This window comes from Pteropus alecto, unplaced genomic scaffold (genome assembly GCF_000325575.1).
Source record: "Pteropus alecto unplaced genomic scaffold, ASM32557v1 scaffold38, whole genome shotgun sequence".
Taxonomy (NCBI): domain Eukaryota; kingdom Metazoa; phylum Chordata; class Mammalia; order Chiroptera; family Pteropodidae; genus Pteropus; species Pteropus alecto.
Window position 1 is genome coordinate 4509016 of NW_006442512.1, and position 16681 is coordinate 4525696.

Consider the following 16681-nt stretch of genomic DNA (forward strand, 5'->3'; position numbering starts at 1 on the left):
CCCATTTTATTGTTGGAGAACCTGAGGCCATTGGTCTCAGAGTAAGCAAATATCAAAGTCAGGGTTTTAAAGGCTGGGCATAAGCCAAAGGGCCAAGAATATGGTGATGATTGAGCATAACAAATAATTTTTGTTATCAAAAATTCTTTGAAAATTAGAATCATCTATAATGCAAAATCCCTCCTGGTAAGAAATCAAATCTCTAATTATTGACAAAGCACCTTGCATACATGCAAACTGGTTTTTCACATGGAAAAATGGTTATTTTAAAGTATCCTAATGCCCTGAAAAGGGGATTCCACTTAACATAATACATGTATCCAACAATTGTATACACTACATTTCTGTAAATCAAATACTAACTATATTTACTAAAGGACTTCTCTAGGGTAAACATACAGTAAATATTTAATAAAATGGAAAATTGTTTTACAATCTGAATAGTCATTCAATAATTTATCTGTTTTGTGAATTTGGATTTATAGCAGACTCTTGACATCCCTGAGTCATACATCCGGAACCGTCTTGAATTCCCAGATTCACAAAATCAAAAATGTTTATAGAGGTTCCCAGCCTTCTCTCAAATCACATTTCCATGGAGAGTCGCATGAGTTTCCTGTTCACAGCCTTACACCATACACTACAAGCTAACCATCCTTTCAAATTTCACTATAGGTTTATCTTTCACTTTATCATCATTTTTCACAGAAACAAAATTTCTAATTAACTAATGAGCATTGTTGCAAATACACAAAGAAGTAGAGAACAATAAAGCTAAATGACCCTTTTTCTTATACATATCTTGCAAAGCAGACTTTTCAGATTCATATCTTGGTCAAATTTTGTGCCATGGACCCTCAGGGGAAGTCACAAAGTCATAAGCCTGCAGGTTAAATTAATGAAAACCTAGGGACAAAACACATTTACTAAGTATGCTTGAACTGGTGCATGGGCCATATACCTGTAGAATCCATAGAAATTCCATTGTTCTTATTAACCCAAGAGTTACAGAAGTAGATTGAGCCTTTTGGTAATGAGTCCAGAAAATCTGATTATAGAAACATTAGCCACATGAATTACAAGAATTTGCCTACTCGTTCAAAATACATACCCTCTATATGGTTGGGGTTGGTGAAAATCAAAGGTAGATGATTTCACTGCCTTTGGTAATGGAACCCAGTCACAGCTGGCACAATGGACAGAGCCCAGGCAGCTGGTTCTTCTTAAAGCACTGCGCTGGAACGCTGGACCTCTGGCTGGGTTTGGACCCCCAACCCCCCAAACACTCCACTAACCATGAGAGACAGGAGAGAAGGAATGGAGAGGTGGTGTGTGTGTGTGTGTGTGTGTGTGTGTGTGCAAGAGACAGAGAGAGAGAGAGAGAGAGAAAGAGAGAGAGAGAGAGAGAGGGAGAGAGAGAGATAGAGAGAGAGAGAGAGAGAGAGAGAGATAGAGGAGAAGGAAGAGGGCGAGGAGGACAAAGAGAGGGAGGGAATGCAGAAAAGAGAGAGAATGAAAAAGGAATTTGGCTGCTGTGAGGGAAAAAAAAGAACAAAAAAGACATTATCATCTCAAAATATATAGCTCATACATTTCAGGACATATTTTAAAATACTACTGCCAAATTTTCAAATTATTTATTTATTTATACCCCTTCTTGTTCCAAAGAGGTTTTGCAGCATTTTGCTGCCAGATTAATTTTCCTGACGCTCAGCTGTGATCATGTTACTCCCCTGCTTAAAAACCCCAACGGCTCCTCACTGCCTATAAAACGAAGTCCAATTTCCTTAGCCTCCTATTTAGGGCCCTCCATTATCTTGCCCCAAGCTTCTAGCCCAACCTTATCCCGTACTTCTTCCCCTTATACACCCTTTGTTCCAGGCAAAGCATGTTCTCTGATGCTCCCCCAAAACATTCTGTATTTTTCACCCTTGTACCTTTCCCTATGCTGTTCCCTCTGCCTGGAATACCTATCTTGGCATATGTCCCATACTACTCACCCTTCCAGCATCTGCCTGGAGAATACTATGCATGTGGAGGCACTTGGTGATCAATAGTGGAGATTATAGCATTTATACACATGCTTTAGACCCTCATCTCACCGGATCCTCACAATGAAAGGAAGTGATCTCTTACTGTGGTCCAAGGATGCTGGGGCTGGTGCCCCAGGGGTTGTGTCCCCTATCCATTGTGCTTCCTGCTACCCCAAGGCTATCTCTTACACAGAACAAAATGTGATTTGCATGAACCAATGCCAATACACTGTGGCAATCATCGTTTTTTAAGGGGAAAAGGTGCACCTTTCTATTCCGTGTGAACTTAAATTTGTTTGTCTAATCCGGAGGCACAGTTTTATTTGGCAGCCTTTACGCAGCCCTCACCAGGCTCTATGAGGCAGGACAATACTGATTCCGAAGGCAGAGGGCCCAGAGGTCTAGAGTGTCAGGATAGGAGCAGATACACCTAGAACCCTTCCATACTCCCTACCTGGATATGCCATGGGAACATATACAAAAGGAGACTAATAACCATCATAAACCCCAAATGGATCAAGTTCCACTCCTTTGCAACCTAAGAACACGCCAAAGGATTTCTGAAGTTGCCACTTATCACCAAGGGTAGGAGAGCAGGTTGCTAAAGCTATTTATACAACCTCCAAAGCTGGCTTAAACAAACATGGCAACTGGGTGCAGGACAAGACATCCTGCCTGATCGATGGTGGTATATAAGGCATGCAAAGCTGCCAATATCAATATGCTCAGTGGACAAGAGCCAAAGTATTACATGATGAGCAGTTACGTAACCTTGAGTACAAATGGAATTTGGGCTGCACGCATCTGATATGCTTCTCTTTCTGATTTTTGGCATCAAAAGGTTACACAAATTGACTGGAATGAAAGAGCCCTCCTCTCCTTTTCTAAGTGCCAGGCAGGCCTGGCGATCACAGCAGAGACATCTCATCACAGTTCCTGCACATTTTCCCCCAAACCAAGAGCTCCATTGTCCTATTTAAATCTGACCTATTTTTAATGGGCTGCTCAATTTAAAATCAACATCATTTGCTAGAGTTTGACTTCAGATGAAAGCTGCTTCCAAGGATTAATCCAAAGTTCAAATAACTTCCCTGGACAAAACTCAACTCAGCCCAATAAATAATGGCTCACTTGATAAAATTATAAAGCAAAAATTAATTAAATAACCATGTGATAACTATGGTTGCCCTGCCGGTCTCTTGCCCTATTCTGCTGTTGATTTCTGGCCTCACTAAATTTATGAGGCTTATCTTCCTAGCGTTTCTGACCCCTGCCATACCTGGCTGTCTCTACCTGGTAACCTGCCATATTCCAGGTTCTCTCAAATGGCTACCCCTCCCCAATCGATGACTACTTACCTCCATTAAAAAATACCATCTGCGGCAAAATTAAAAGAGAAGTATTTACTGTGTACAATGTAGAAATTCGTTTTCCTGAACTTTTCTTACTAGTAATTACTAAATAGCAATCTATTGAGCTGGGAATTCTGTTGACCAGCTCCAAAGCTTAATCACTTACGTTCTCAAGATCTCTATTTGTTTTTAGCGGTCTTACATTCAAAACTAGAAATTCATATGGAGTCTTTCCCTGTCTTACTTCTGAATCATTTAAACATATCCAAACAGATGTTTGTCACCGAAGTTATATGGTGGTTTCCTCACAGGGAGTGTTGGTGGGTGCTGGTGCTAGTGGTGATGGTGATGGAGCTGTGTGTGCGTGTGCATGTGTGTCTTGCAACCCGGAAAGAGAGAATGATAAAGTACAGATGAAAAACTAAGCACTACCATGAAGGGTGAACTGAACAAGAATCTGATACAATGACTGTGATTGCTTTGCCCCAGGGAGCTACAGAATCTGTGCCACCTTAGTCTTGAACGGAAAGGCTGGAAAAGTGTGCCTTCTTGAGTGAGCCATCCAAAGATCACTGGACACCATCAGGGGCAAGAATGGAGCACTCACAGTCAGAGAACAGGAAAGAGAGGGAAAAGCAAAAATCCAGAAATTTTTTCCATGCTGAAATGATTATGAATGAAAAAGCCTTATATGTCAGGGTAATACATATCACAATTAGTCATCTGAAAGAAAAATATATCCCAATATAAACTCAATTGCTAAATATTCTGGTTAAAAGGACCTCAAATAATAAGCTTAGTGAAGCCTGGGTTTGCAACGAAGAAATATGTAATGACATGCGAACTCAGGATGTGATTACAAGTGCTCTCCATTGTGCAGGCTGAAGACAGCTGGGTTTGGAAGCAGGATAATTGGATACAAATTATTGCTACTACCTCAATTTTATTTTGCTGCAGCAGATACATCCTCGGGTGCAGACAGGAAATACAATTCCAAAGCAGAATGAACCCTATTTAATCCATAGATATCAAACGACCTGATTTTTAGAAACTATTCTCAATTTAGTTTCTCCTACACCTCTAGATACACTGCAACCCTGAAAGAATCTTTAATTTAAAGGATCACTGTGGGAAACCAGGCCTGCCCCCAACTATTCCAGTCATGCTAAAGTCTTCTTTTATAAAATTACAGTCACACATCATTTGGTTTTTATTTACATTTTAAATGGGAACACGGTTTAGACATAATGTACCATGATGTGTGCTCCTCATATTTATTAGCACAATTTCCCTGATTACTGTATTTTAAGACCAGAAGACTTATAGACATTTGTAGTAGGGCCTAAAGCAATGCTTGGAAAACTCATTTAAGAGTCTCATCTCTGTTCAATAAAGAATGGGACGTATCCCAAAATTTCAATTCGAAAGATCAAATTGAAAGATCGAACTGTAAAGACAGCAAAGAGTCAGTGAGTGTACTGTTATTTCCCTTTCCATACCTATGTAAGACATCACTAATCAATCCCAGTGACACTCATTCCTGAGCCCAGCACATCCTAGCGACGCTCAGCCGGAACTGCCACAGGCAAAGAGGCCTGTTTTTGATCCCTGGACTATATTCTAAAGAGAATGGCCAAGATGATAAACAAGAGCGTGCTCCAATACATAGGAAATCAATCGAAGGGAACAGAAACACTCAGCGGGCTGGTGAAACAAGATTCCAGGTGACCAGATGGCTACTTTCAAACATCTGAAGAAAGAACTTGGACGTTTTGTTCACTGTGCCTCCAAAGGGCAGGCTGGGTCTAAACAACCACTGCAGAGGAATCTGGAGTGGCATTATAAGAATGTGTTGGGGCAGAGTGTAGGCAGTATGACGAGGTAAGGAAAGCGGACCCCTGGGGTAAAAGAAGGAGCGTGGATACGTGCTCTTTCCCGTCCTACTGCCCAACCACAGATACACAACAGATGTGTGCTCCTCATATTATTAGCATATCCTTTGCTTTAATCCTTTGCAAACGAGTTCCACTGATCCATGGATATTCTCACTGCAGTTTCTAAGAAAAGAACACTGACAGGTAGTGCTGCTGTTTAATACTGTTGGGGAGGGATTACGCAGTTAGAGAATTTCTTTGATATATATTTAAGGGATGGGCTGAATTTATAATTTAAATGTAAATTGCATACTCTGGCTGTAGAAACCTCTCGATGTTGGACCAATATTAATTTCTCGATGTCCACGCAAGGTGCAACAAAATGTCCTGATCACTCCCACAGGACATGACCCTGCCAATTCACAATGAGACCTCTTTGCTCAGAGAATGAGAAAACTGTGCTATAGGGATTAAGACAGAGTTCCAGGACTTCCTGGAAAAGTCTTAGTCATCTTGATGTAAAAACACATTTGTTTGTTTTTAAAGGAAACATTTTGGTTACACAGAGCGAGAAATTCCTTTACGGCCCCTGAGGCAGATGGCCGCACTCAGCTCAGCAGGCTGTGGTCATGTAACTTCTTTAATGAGATTCTTCTATTTTAACCCCGTGACCTAGGGGAGACTGGCCAACCGTTTGCCTCAGCCCCTGCATCTGTAGAATAGGACAATGTAGTGACACTGACCTTGCCCGACCCAACCAGCTACACTACAAGGAATGAGGCAGTCTTTGGAGAAAGCTGAGCTTTTTCGAAGAGGAAAAATGGCAGAATTGGGTCTCATTATTTTATATTTTGCAGTAGGTTTAAGCTCTTTGCTTGGTTTCAAATCCTTAAAATTATTCACAGTTAGACTAATCTGCTTATTAGATGTTGTAATATATCTTGAGGCTTTTCTTTACTAATGACCTAGAATGGTACTGGTTCAAGCACCAGGAAAGAAACTGCGTTTACATGAATCTCTTACACCTTCCAGAGTACCCTAGAGCGGAGTACCCTAGGCGATTCTCTCCCTCAAAAAAATCTTTCCTTCCCAAATCCTAAACTTCTCAGTGGAAAGACTTACAGACAAGTGTGATAATATCGGCTCCATCCTTCATTCTCCTTATGCTCAGAGAAACACAGTATGCACGCAAGAACATACACTTCACATATATAATCCCGGGGGGGGGAGGGGCGTGCAGAAGAGCCAGAGTAGAAACCAGGATTATAGAAATCAGGGGGATGAAAAAGAATCATTACCAAGCCCCCTCGCTTCTCCCTGAGGTCACTTTCAACCACAGGATGCAGTGGGGTGATGAAGGGCACCACCGAACTTTAGCCACTCTCTCATGACCCTGGATCAATGCAAACTGGTCAACAAGAATTATCCTAGCATAATGCTTGGGAGCAAAAGGGACCCACACAGTCATGTGCCATACATATACAAGGAGGCCTATCTGTAGAAATCTTCAGAAATATAAACAAAATGAGAAGAATGAAAGAGTGATACTCTTGTGTTATATTCCAATTCCAATAATCCCTCAAAAGAATCCCTGTGAGCCTACTGATGAAATGATAGCTGACAGGCCAGGAGGGCCTCCTGACTTGTCATGAGTTTCCATCACGGGCACTGGTTGCTTTGGGGCATCCAGGACTCATTCCTTTCTTTGGGGTTCAGCATCTGTATTTTGGGGGAAGGAATTAATTCCCCCCATCTGTATATAGTCTTGGTGGGACTGTCAATCTGGACACCCCACCCCTTCCCCCAGCGGAAGGGTGGGGCATGTGGCCCACGCCAAGCCAATCACACTCTTGTTTCCAGGGCTTTGAATCTGGGATGGAGAAACCTGTTGGAACTTATCCACTGTAACAGTAGCATGCAAGTAAAACCATCAGTTCTGTCCACCAGAACCCCCAAAGCGTCCTCAGTTTCTGTCTTCCACCAAACCTTGTTCTGCACACATCCTGTTGATTCTCTGAGCTACTGGATATGCTTCCAATAAAATCCTTTCATGCTTGACTCAGCCCAAATCAGTGTCTACTGCTTGCAAAAAAAGGAATACTAACTATTAGCAACGTCGAGCTTGCTTCCTCAGATTCTGGACCTACCTGAGGACTTCCAGGTCCAATGAAGCCCTATGATCCTAAATGATTCTAAAAATTATACTCTGTATAATGAGTTCATTCTCCCCAAAATTCTCTTGTTCCTCCATAGTCAGTAAGAAAGGGTATTTAAAACAGAATGAGAGAGAGAAGGAGAGTTGGGGGAATGGTTGGAAACTAGCAAGCCTTAGTTTGGTCTCTCTGGCCCTACTCTATCCTAGAGGAAAAGAAGGAAGATAAGTATTTTTTTTTTCCTCCAGAAGAAAATATATTATTGGTTCCCCAGTGGTGAATTTATACTGGTTCTAAATGTCACTTTGAGGAACTGGAGAGACTCAGGAGGGGAAAGAGATTAATGGGCTTTTTAAAGTATAATTTACACACAATAAAATGTATAGATCACAAATGTACAGTTCAATCGGTTTTGATAACTGTACACACCTGTGTAACAGCCATGCCAATCAGGATATGGAACATTACCATCACTCCAGGCAGTTCCATCGTGCCCCTTTCCAGCTAATCCTTCCCGTTCTCTGGAAGAGGCTCTCTATAACAGCTTGCAGAGAAACAATAATATACATTCTCCCTAGGGAGGGGGGATGGCCTCTTCTCCAACTTTTCTTCTAGGATGTAGGAGGTTCATAGATGCCATTCTGTTAACCCTTTATTCCTCCCTATAAGCTTTATTCTCTCAATCTACAGACATCCTCTTTTCTCTACCTTCTAAACAAATCTTTCCCTTTCCCCTTAAACTACCAAAAATTCTCAATATGCCTTCTTCATGGCATTTTTTTTTTTTTTTTAAAGAAAGAGCTAGTTATACTCACTGGCTACCCTCTTTATCTCCAGTAGTATTTCCAACAACTCATTCTGGTCCTATTTTCTCCGTTTTCATTCTCCCCTTGACCTTTTACTGTGTTTGAGTTAATATTCGGGGAAATCTTACTGATCGAAAGGTAGCTCAGGAAAATCGATCTACGTATCACAATCTATCTTATCTATCTACCTATCTACCTACTTACCTACCTAGCTACCTATCTTCTCTCTTTCTCCCTCCCTCCCTCTCTCTCACTATATATATAAGCTAAATTTTAATTACTCATATGATAAACATCAATGAAAACAGGTACTGGCCTTAAATGCTCACAACTATACAAATCCTTCTCTTGGCTTCCACCTACATTGAGGGTAGAGATGCTATAGCCAACTCTGGGGTTTGTACCTGGCTCTATTGTTGTAGAAAAGATGCAAAGATCAGACCCACGAGAAACTAAGCAGCACTCGGAGAGTTAGAGAACTCAGGTTTATTATGCCAGCAGTCCCAGAGGAGCTAGCGCTCTGAAGATCTGGGCCCTGAGCTCAGTTGCAACATTCCTTATATAGAACGTATTTGGCATGGGCTGATTGGTTAATTTGTCCTCAGACCTTACAAAGTGGAGGGAGTTGCTATGGTTACAGGTAGTTACATAGCATTACAAAGACATAGGGTTATAGAGCGGTGGGAGTTGCTATGGTTACAGGTAGCTACACAGTGTTACAAAGAGGCAGGAGTTGCTATGGGTTGCAGGTAGTTACATTTGTTGCTTAGGCAGAGCAAGCCAAAGGGAGGATGAGTTTTTTTAGTTACTTTTGAGTACAGCCTGTACAGCAAGCATTTCTACAGAAGCAGAACAAAGAGCTGATTAGTTTTTTGAGTGCAAATTCCTCTTCACTATCACTTACTACCTGTGTGACTTTGAGCAAGTTATTTAATTATTCCATACCTCTGTTTCTTCTGTAAAATGAGGCTGATAATATTACCCATCTTACAGGGTTGTTGTGAGGATTGAATGCTCAGCATTTAGAATTGTGCCTGGTATGGAGTAAGCACTCAACAAATACTAGCAATTTCTATTATCTCATTTGGTCACTGTTGTGGTATTTGTAGTAAGAGAACTTTATAAACCACAACAGACTTTATTAATACAAGAAGCAATATAAGGCGTACAGTGCATTGGTGCCAACTCTTCTCAGGCTCCCTTAGTGGTTGAACCTCTTTCCTCCGCTTCTTTAATGTGATGTACTCCAAAGTGCCTTCCTTGATCCTCTGTCCTCATGATGCTTGAAGGCCTTATCCAACATGGTGGCTTTAATTATGACACCAAGGTCAACGACTTCGAGTATAGGTCTATAACCCTACAGCATGACTTAAATTTCAGAGTTTCCATTCCCAGCTTGCTGCTGGGCATCTTGCCACCATTCATTCGAATTCAACATGCATAACATCAAAATCATCATTTTGTTTTCACAAAGGGGTTGCCCTCGGGATTTTGCTTTGTCTTTGTCCGCAATGACACACTCGTATGTTAAGTAAACATGGCCTAGTCTTGCCAGGTATTCCTAGATAAGTATAAAAGAGCTTGAGTACAGATTTTCTGAAGATATAACTGGAATATTCCTCTTGTCTCCCTAAGGTCTGCCCTGTCCACTCTGAAAGGTCCACAGTGACTACGCACTATCTATGTAAGAGCTATGGGCTGGGGGACTGAGTCCCAGGTGCCTCGGAAGGAAAATCCTTCATTAAAACATGAACATCCTAATCCCAGGTCCAACAGCCCTTGGTCTTGGGACTCATTCCCTCATGTCTCACCGTTTTGATAATGCTGTCCATGTTTTTATCTGACAGCCCTCACCCCATGCCCAGTGTATTGTCTGTGCCATGGCAGACTCATGGACTAGCAGAGGAATTGGCAACTCGCCTGGGCACCTGGGTGCCACATTTCATCTCTGCACAGAGCTTTAATCAAGGGAAGAACTTGATCTAAGTGTCTATGGGCCCTGTGGTGCACCTTTAATATCCCCTATAGCCAACTCTGCTATTCTTACAAGCAGCCTAACAAAAGCTGCCTGGACTTACAAGGAAGGCATTCAGGAATTTTGCCAGAGCTTCCTGCCTATGCTAGTCATTAGGGCTGCTCACAGATATTCCACTTTTCCTCTGAGCACAAGTGGGATAGTATCTCCTTGCTGCCCTTGAAGTTAATCGTGCCATGTGACTTGCCTTGGCCAATGAGACGCGAACAGAAACAAAAAGGATCACTTCTGGCAGAAGCTTTAAGAACTTGTGCATAATCCACTTGCTCCCTTTTCTTGCGTCAGTGGACGTGTAAATTGAGATGCAGCTTCTACCAGTCTGGGTTCCCGAATGAGCAGAATACATGCACGGAACAGGAGCAAGAGACAAATCATTAGGATTTGGGAGTGATTTGGGGGTTCTTTGTTACTGCAGCACAAGCTTGTCACTCCTGACAGATACAATGGCCCTGTACATGTGACCAGCTGGCAAACTCCAATTCCTGACCTACCCTCACCTCTGACTTTTGAATTTCCACTTCACTCAGTTCTACTCTCAGGGCCATGTGGTGCACTTAAGCTACCCAAACACAAAGCTGTCCCCTGGTTTATGGATTAAGACTGATCCATACATTGACCTAGCAAAACTATGGACTCTAGTGCTGCCCAACCCCAAGTCCCTAGGCACAATTTTCCCCAATATCAGCATCTAAACAAGAGTCTTCTTATTAAAGTGTCCCATTCTAGCCAGGCCGACCATATAATTTCTTGTCCAAAGTGGTTTTGAGAGTGAAAGGGGACTGGGGGGACAGGCTTAAGTATTCACTGTCCTGGATAAACAGGGACACTTGGGCCTGAATTCTGCTTCTATCATCTCTACAATAGAGGTCTTGGTATAAGAAAAATTCCTAGAGGTCTCATCTAAGGATAGATCGCCATACCCAGGAAATGCGATTAAAGGCCTAAGAAGAAGCATGTGGTGAAATTAATGTGTTTACCAGAGTGTGCTCTGCTTTCACTATTCTATGTGGCATTGGGCTGAACGAGCACAGCTGTTTCCCTGAGTAGGCACATGTGGATAGCGGGAGACATCCAAGCAAAACCAAGAGCCCAAAGCAAAATCCAGCCGTAAAGTATGAACACCCTGCAGAAACATTAACAGCGTCTTCCTTCCACTGGTCAGCCTGGGAGTCATTTAAGAGGAAGGACAAAATCAAGAAAACAATCTTAGCAGCAAAAAGAATTCTTTAAGATCGTCACAGTCAATGCAACTTCAGTGACTATGGGCTCCTACTCTCTTAGGCATGTGAAACATATTAAATGTCAGTAAATATTTTAAAAGAATGCTGAATTTTCTAGGTAAAGTAACATGGTGTAGAAGACAGATGATTTCTCTATCTGCTGCTACTCTGAATTTTTCTTTACTTTGTAAAACACCAGGATTCTAATTGGCTCATTCAAAATGTTGGTGGTTTATGGTCAAGAAGTATATAATGATTTTTGTATAAGATTCTGTTTTTCTGTCCATCTCAATCCCCACTCCCCCACCTCTGCTTCATGTGACTTGGGTCCCCCACCACAGGGCTGTCATATGACCTGAGCTAGTCCAAGTACTCCCATGTCCGAACTTAGGCTCAGGGATGGGACTATGATCCAAACAAGATCACGGTGTGGTTTTTCTGAGATTGAAACCATCACTGGGCATGTTAGTTTCCTAAGTTGCCGGAACATATTACCATAAACTGAGAGGTTTAAACCAACAGTTTATTCTCTCACAGTCTGGAGGCTGGAAATCCTAAATCGAGGTGTTGGCAGAGGCACATTTCCTTTGAAGTCTCTGAGGAAGAATCCTTCCACAACTCCTCATGGTTTCTGATGATTGCCAGTGATTCTCGGTGTCCCTTAGTTTGTAGCTACATCACTCTCACTCTGCCTTGTTCATCACAAGGCCGTCTTCCCTCTCCCTCTGTGCCTGTGTGTTCATACGGTGTTCTCCTTTCTGTGTATGTCTCTGTGCTGTTTCTCCTCTTTTTATAAGGGCACCTGTCATATTGGATTAAGGGCCCAGGCTACTCGGTATGACCTCTCTTAACTTACATCTTAATTACATCTACAATGACCCTATTTACAAATAAGGTCACAGTCACAGGCACCAGGAGTAGGACTTTGACACATCTTCTGGGGGAACACAATTGAACTCACAATACTAAATGAGAGAGGGCTTCTCCCACTGACCGCAAGCTCACAGCCACGTAACACTCACCTGAGCAGTAAGTAAACAGAACAGAGATGGAGAAAGACCAATAAGGCCTGGTACTCAATTCCTGGAATGTATTTCTATCTGAAGCCCAGTCAATCTCTTGGATTTTCCAATAACAAGACCAACAAAATATCTTTCTTTAAATAAGAAACACATTAAAAAATATATTTAGGTTGAGTTTCTGTCACTTACAACCAAGAGATCTAATTAATATATCTACTGATGAATAATACTATGTAATGTGAATTCAAATAGTTTCTCATAATCTGAGTAAGGAAGATAGAGTAAGGTACATATGAAAAAGACTGGCCGTGAGTTGATAACTGTTGAAATTAAGTGATGGTATAAATTATACTATTATACTATTATACTATCATTAAGTGATGGTATAAATTATACTATTATACTATTATATTTATTATACTATTATATTATTCTCTGTACCTTTACATATGGTTGAGATTTTCCAAATGAAGTGTTAAAAAAAGAGTGCCTCAGACCTCCCATTTAAAGTCAAATGCAAATCAGGGCAAACAAAGGAACAGGCAAGGTAGAGTCACACACAAAGCAGACAACAGCAGGCATCCACGGAGAGTATCTGTAACACGTGAGAACATTAGGACGAGGGCTCTCTGATACAAGTCTGTGAGGGCCTGACGGGTCAGGAGGTCTTGCATAAAGATGCCTGGCAGATGATCACCCAAAACCATGCAGAGAAGGTCTGGCGATGAGGCTTCAGTTCCAGGAGTAACTGTGGAAAGCACAGTGTGCCCTGGAGAAACTCTCCTTTCCTCCCAGTTAATCACAGGAAAGCAGCTATATTCCCCAGCTAGCAATAAAGCAAGGGTGCGGTTCAAAGACAGGGTTACGTCGTTTCTAAATGTTCACTGACAAGCACTGCTATTCTGACACAAGAATACATTTCACGGTTTATGATATACCCACGATTTTGTATCTTAACTTAGGCTAGATCACCGCCTCTTCTGCGACCCTCCCTTGCTCCTGAATCAGAGGTTCTCAGCCTCAGCTGCCCATTAGAATCACCTGGGATCTTTAAAAAAATCCTGATGTCCAGGCTGCCCCCTAGACCAATAAAATCACAATCTCTGGGATTGGGGCCCAGGCATCTGTATTTCTAGAAGGCTCTTTAGTGATCCCAGTGAGCAGCTAGGGCTGAGGACCACCATCTCAGATAGACCTACATTTGTGAGGTGGTCACCCACTTTGGATATGCACCTCACTTCTCCAGGCATCTCCTGCTATTGGTCAGACCAAGCTCACTTCCTGATCTACTCATGTGGGTAGATATCAACCGGTCCAGAATCTGGTTCCTTCCTCTTTGCAATAGTTTCATCGGGTGGCCATGGCAAAATACCACAAACTTGGTGGCTTAACACAACAAAACCTTACACTCACAGTCCTGGAGGCTGTAAGTCCAAAAGCACACCTTGCTTTTGGACTTACAGCCTCCAGGACTGTTGCCCTCTCCTGGAAGGCTCTAGGCAAGTATCCTTTCCTACCTCTTCTGACCTCTTGCGGTCGCTGGCAGTCCTTGGCGTTACTTGGCTTGTGGACACATTGCTCCGATCTCTGCCTTCAATATCCCTTGGCATTCTCTCTGTAAGTCTGTGTCCTTTCTCCTCTTCTTAAAAGACCACCTTTCACACTCGATTAAGAGCTCATCCTGCTCTAGTAGGACCTCAGCCATCTACATCCACAATGGCCCCGTTTCTAAATTAGGTCGCACACTGAGGTTCCAGGAAGGATATGCTTCCTCACCCAAATGATAAGCCTTGGACTTTATGTTCACCAGAGAGCATGTAAGACCTAGCAAACTGGGTGCACGATGTCTTTTTAAAGAGTTTTTATTTTGAAATCATTTTAGATTTAGAGAAGTGTTGCACAGATAACACAGAGAGTTCCCGTACACCTTTTACTCAGCCTCCTCTAATGGTAACATCTTATAAAACCACAGTACATTTACAAAAAGAAATGAACACCTGTATAATACTATTAACTATACACTTTATACATATTTCACCAGATATTCTACTAATACCCTATTTCTGTTCTAGGATCCAAGTCAAGATATCACTTTGCATTTAACATAATGCTTTTAAAAATAAAAAGGGTCTGAACCAAGCTCTGATCCACAGCATCGAAAATTCACTCAGGCTTCCTTCCCTATTCACCCTTCAGCCTCTTACCCAACCTCATATCTTCATCTAATTACTTCTCTGTGTTTCATCTGTTCGTCTTTCCTGTTTGGATCTAATAGCCTCAATTTTTCAGTCAAGTTAGTTCTTAACAATTTTAAGGTCATGGGACCACTCTGAGAATCCGATAGAAGCTAAAGACTCTCTTCTGAAAAAAATGCACAGACAAAAACAACTTTGCATCCAATTTCAGAGCAGATATCAATCCCCCTCCTCCTCCCCAAGGGTTTTCACCTAGGCACAGCCTTCCATAGTCTGGCTGCCTTGGACATCGATGCTATGATTAAATCAGCACAACTCACTGTCCAGCTCTCTCCTAAGACAATTTCTGCAGGTCCTGCACGTAGCAGCAGCTCTCTGCACTCTGGGTTTTGGCCAACACCAGCTGCCTCAGCCACTGCCTTGGACTGAGACTGGGCAGAGTCTTCAGCTGGATAGTGAGGATGGCTGGACTCTACCCCTCTGGCCAACTTGGCTATCAGTATTGAACCCTACAAGTTTCGCTTGACCCATCACCACTTTGGAGCCTGCTTTCTCTGTGATGGAAAGCAACAGCTCAGAATTTAACATTTCTTGGTTCAAAATCTATGTTATCATCTTGGTTTCGACAACAACACCACAAAAAGTAAAACCAGGATCCAGAGCAGTACTGATAAGCTCTACTAAAATCAGATCTTCCGTCGTTTTGAAATGGCAGGAACCTTGGTCCCAAGGACAATGCCTGCCTACCACATATCACCTTTGGAAACAGAATGCAAGCCCCTCTCCTCCTGCCCCATGAAAGCCAAACAACTGTCAACCAACCCTGCATGTTCTCTCAAGCCACTACACCAGCTCCTGTAGCAGAAACCAAGAAGAAGGAGAACTCTATCCCACTCACTTCTCACAACCTTAGCCTGAACCTCTTGTTCCAACCCATTCCTCGAATCCTGTTCTGTCCCACTCTCCCTGCCATACTCAGACTCTGCTTGTTCTATCAGTGCCTCATCCATCTGACTAATGGTCCCTGTGTCACCCGAACTTGATTACCTTTGGTAAAGACCCCTGCAGGCTGCCTTGGGGTCACACTTTCTCCCCTACCATCACTCTGGCCAGGATCACACCAATTCCTCCAGCATCAGCCAGAAGGCAACAGGGTTGGAGAACAGACAAAAATAATTCCTGCAGACAGGGCTGGGTCTGTTCTTACCTTCTGCAAATGGTTCCCATTCATAAAAGCGGCCCATGAATGGCTTGTTGTTGTAAGATGCACACTGTACCTCCCGGATACTTCTACTGCTTTCTGGACACACCTAATAAAGCAGATAGTAAATATGCAATTAGTGCTCATATCTTTTCATAGCCCCAGTCAAATCCCAGGAGACCTCTCCAACGTTAAATACTAGGCCTCTTCTACTGAAACCAGGATTTCTGAAAATTTGCTGATTACCTACATCAAAAATTTAAAACACAGATTCCAAGACTTCACTCCAAGTTTACTAAATCAGAATCTTTGTAAAAGAACACTAAATTTTTAACAAACTCCCCAGGTTAAGTTTTTGCACACCGCAATCTGAAAACCACTAACCTAAACCTTCTGCTCCTGACAAATTGGTCTCCCCTCAAAGAGGTCATCCGTTTCCATCTGTTTGACTTTGTTCCTGCCATTCCTGTACACAAGATAATGTTCACGGGAACCACGTACAGAGCCCTGACCATGTACAGGCACTGCTTTAAACATATTACACAGATTAACTCATTTAACCTTCACAACAATCAATGAGGTAGATATGAGAGTTTGCTGATTTTTCACAGATGAGCAAATTGAGGCACAGAGGAGCCACGTAGACAGTGGGGACAGAGACTGGGTTTAACTCCAAGCAGTCTGGTCCCCACCAAGCTGCGGCTCAGTATCCTCCCCATCTTGTCTAAATTTTGGTCTAAATTCTCTCCACCATCTAATGCAGGACCTCCTAGCCTTTAGAATGAGAAAA

The 16681-nt window shown here is 42.4% G+C and overlaps 1 protein-coding gene across 1 annotated transcript in view; it reads right to left on the reverse strand.

The window, feature by feature from the left end:
* THSD4 (thrombospondin type 1 domain containing 4) overlaps positions 1 to 16681 on the reverse strand; it is a 447797-nt gene that overhangs the window by 420726 nt on the left and 10390 nt on the right. Inside the window, exon 3 of the mRNA XM_025040368.1 lies at positions 15898 to 16000. Coding sequence (XP_024896136.1) covers positions 15898 to 16000 — 103 coding nt within the window. The remainder of the gene's footprint in view (positions 1 to 15897; positions 16001 to 16681) is intronic.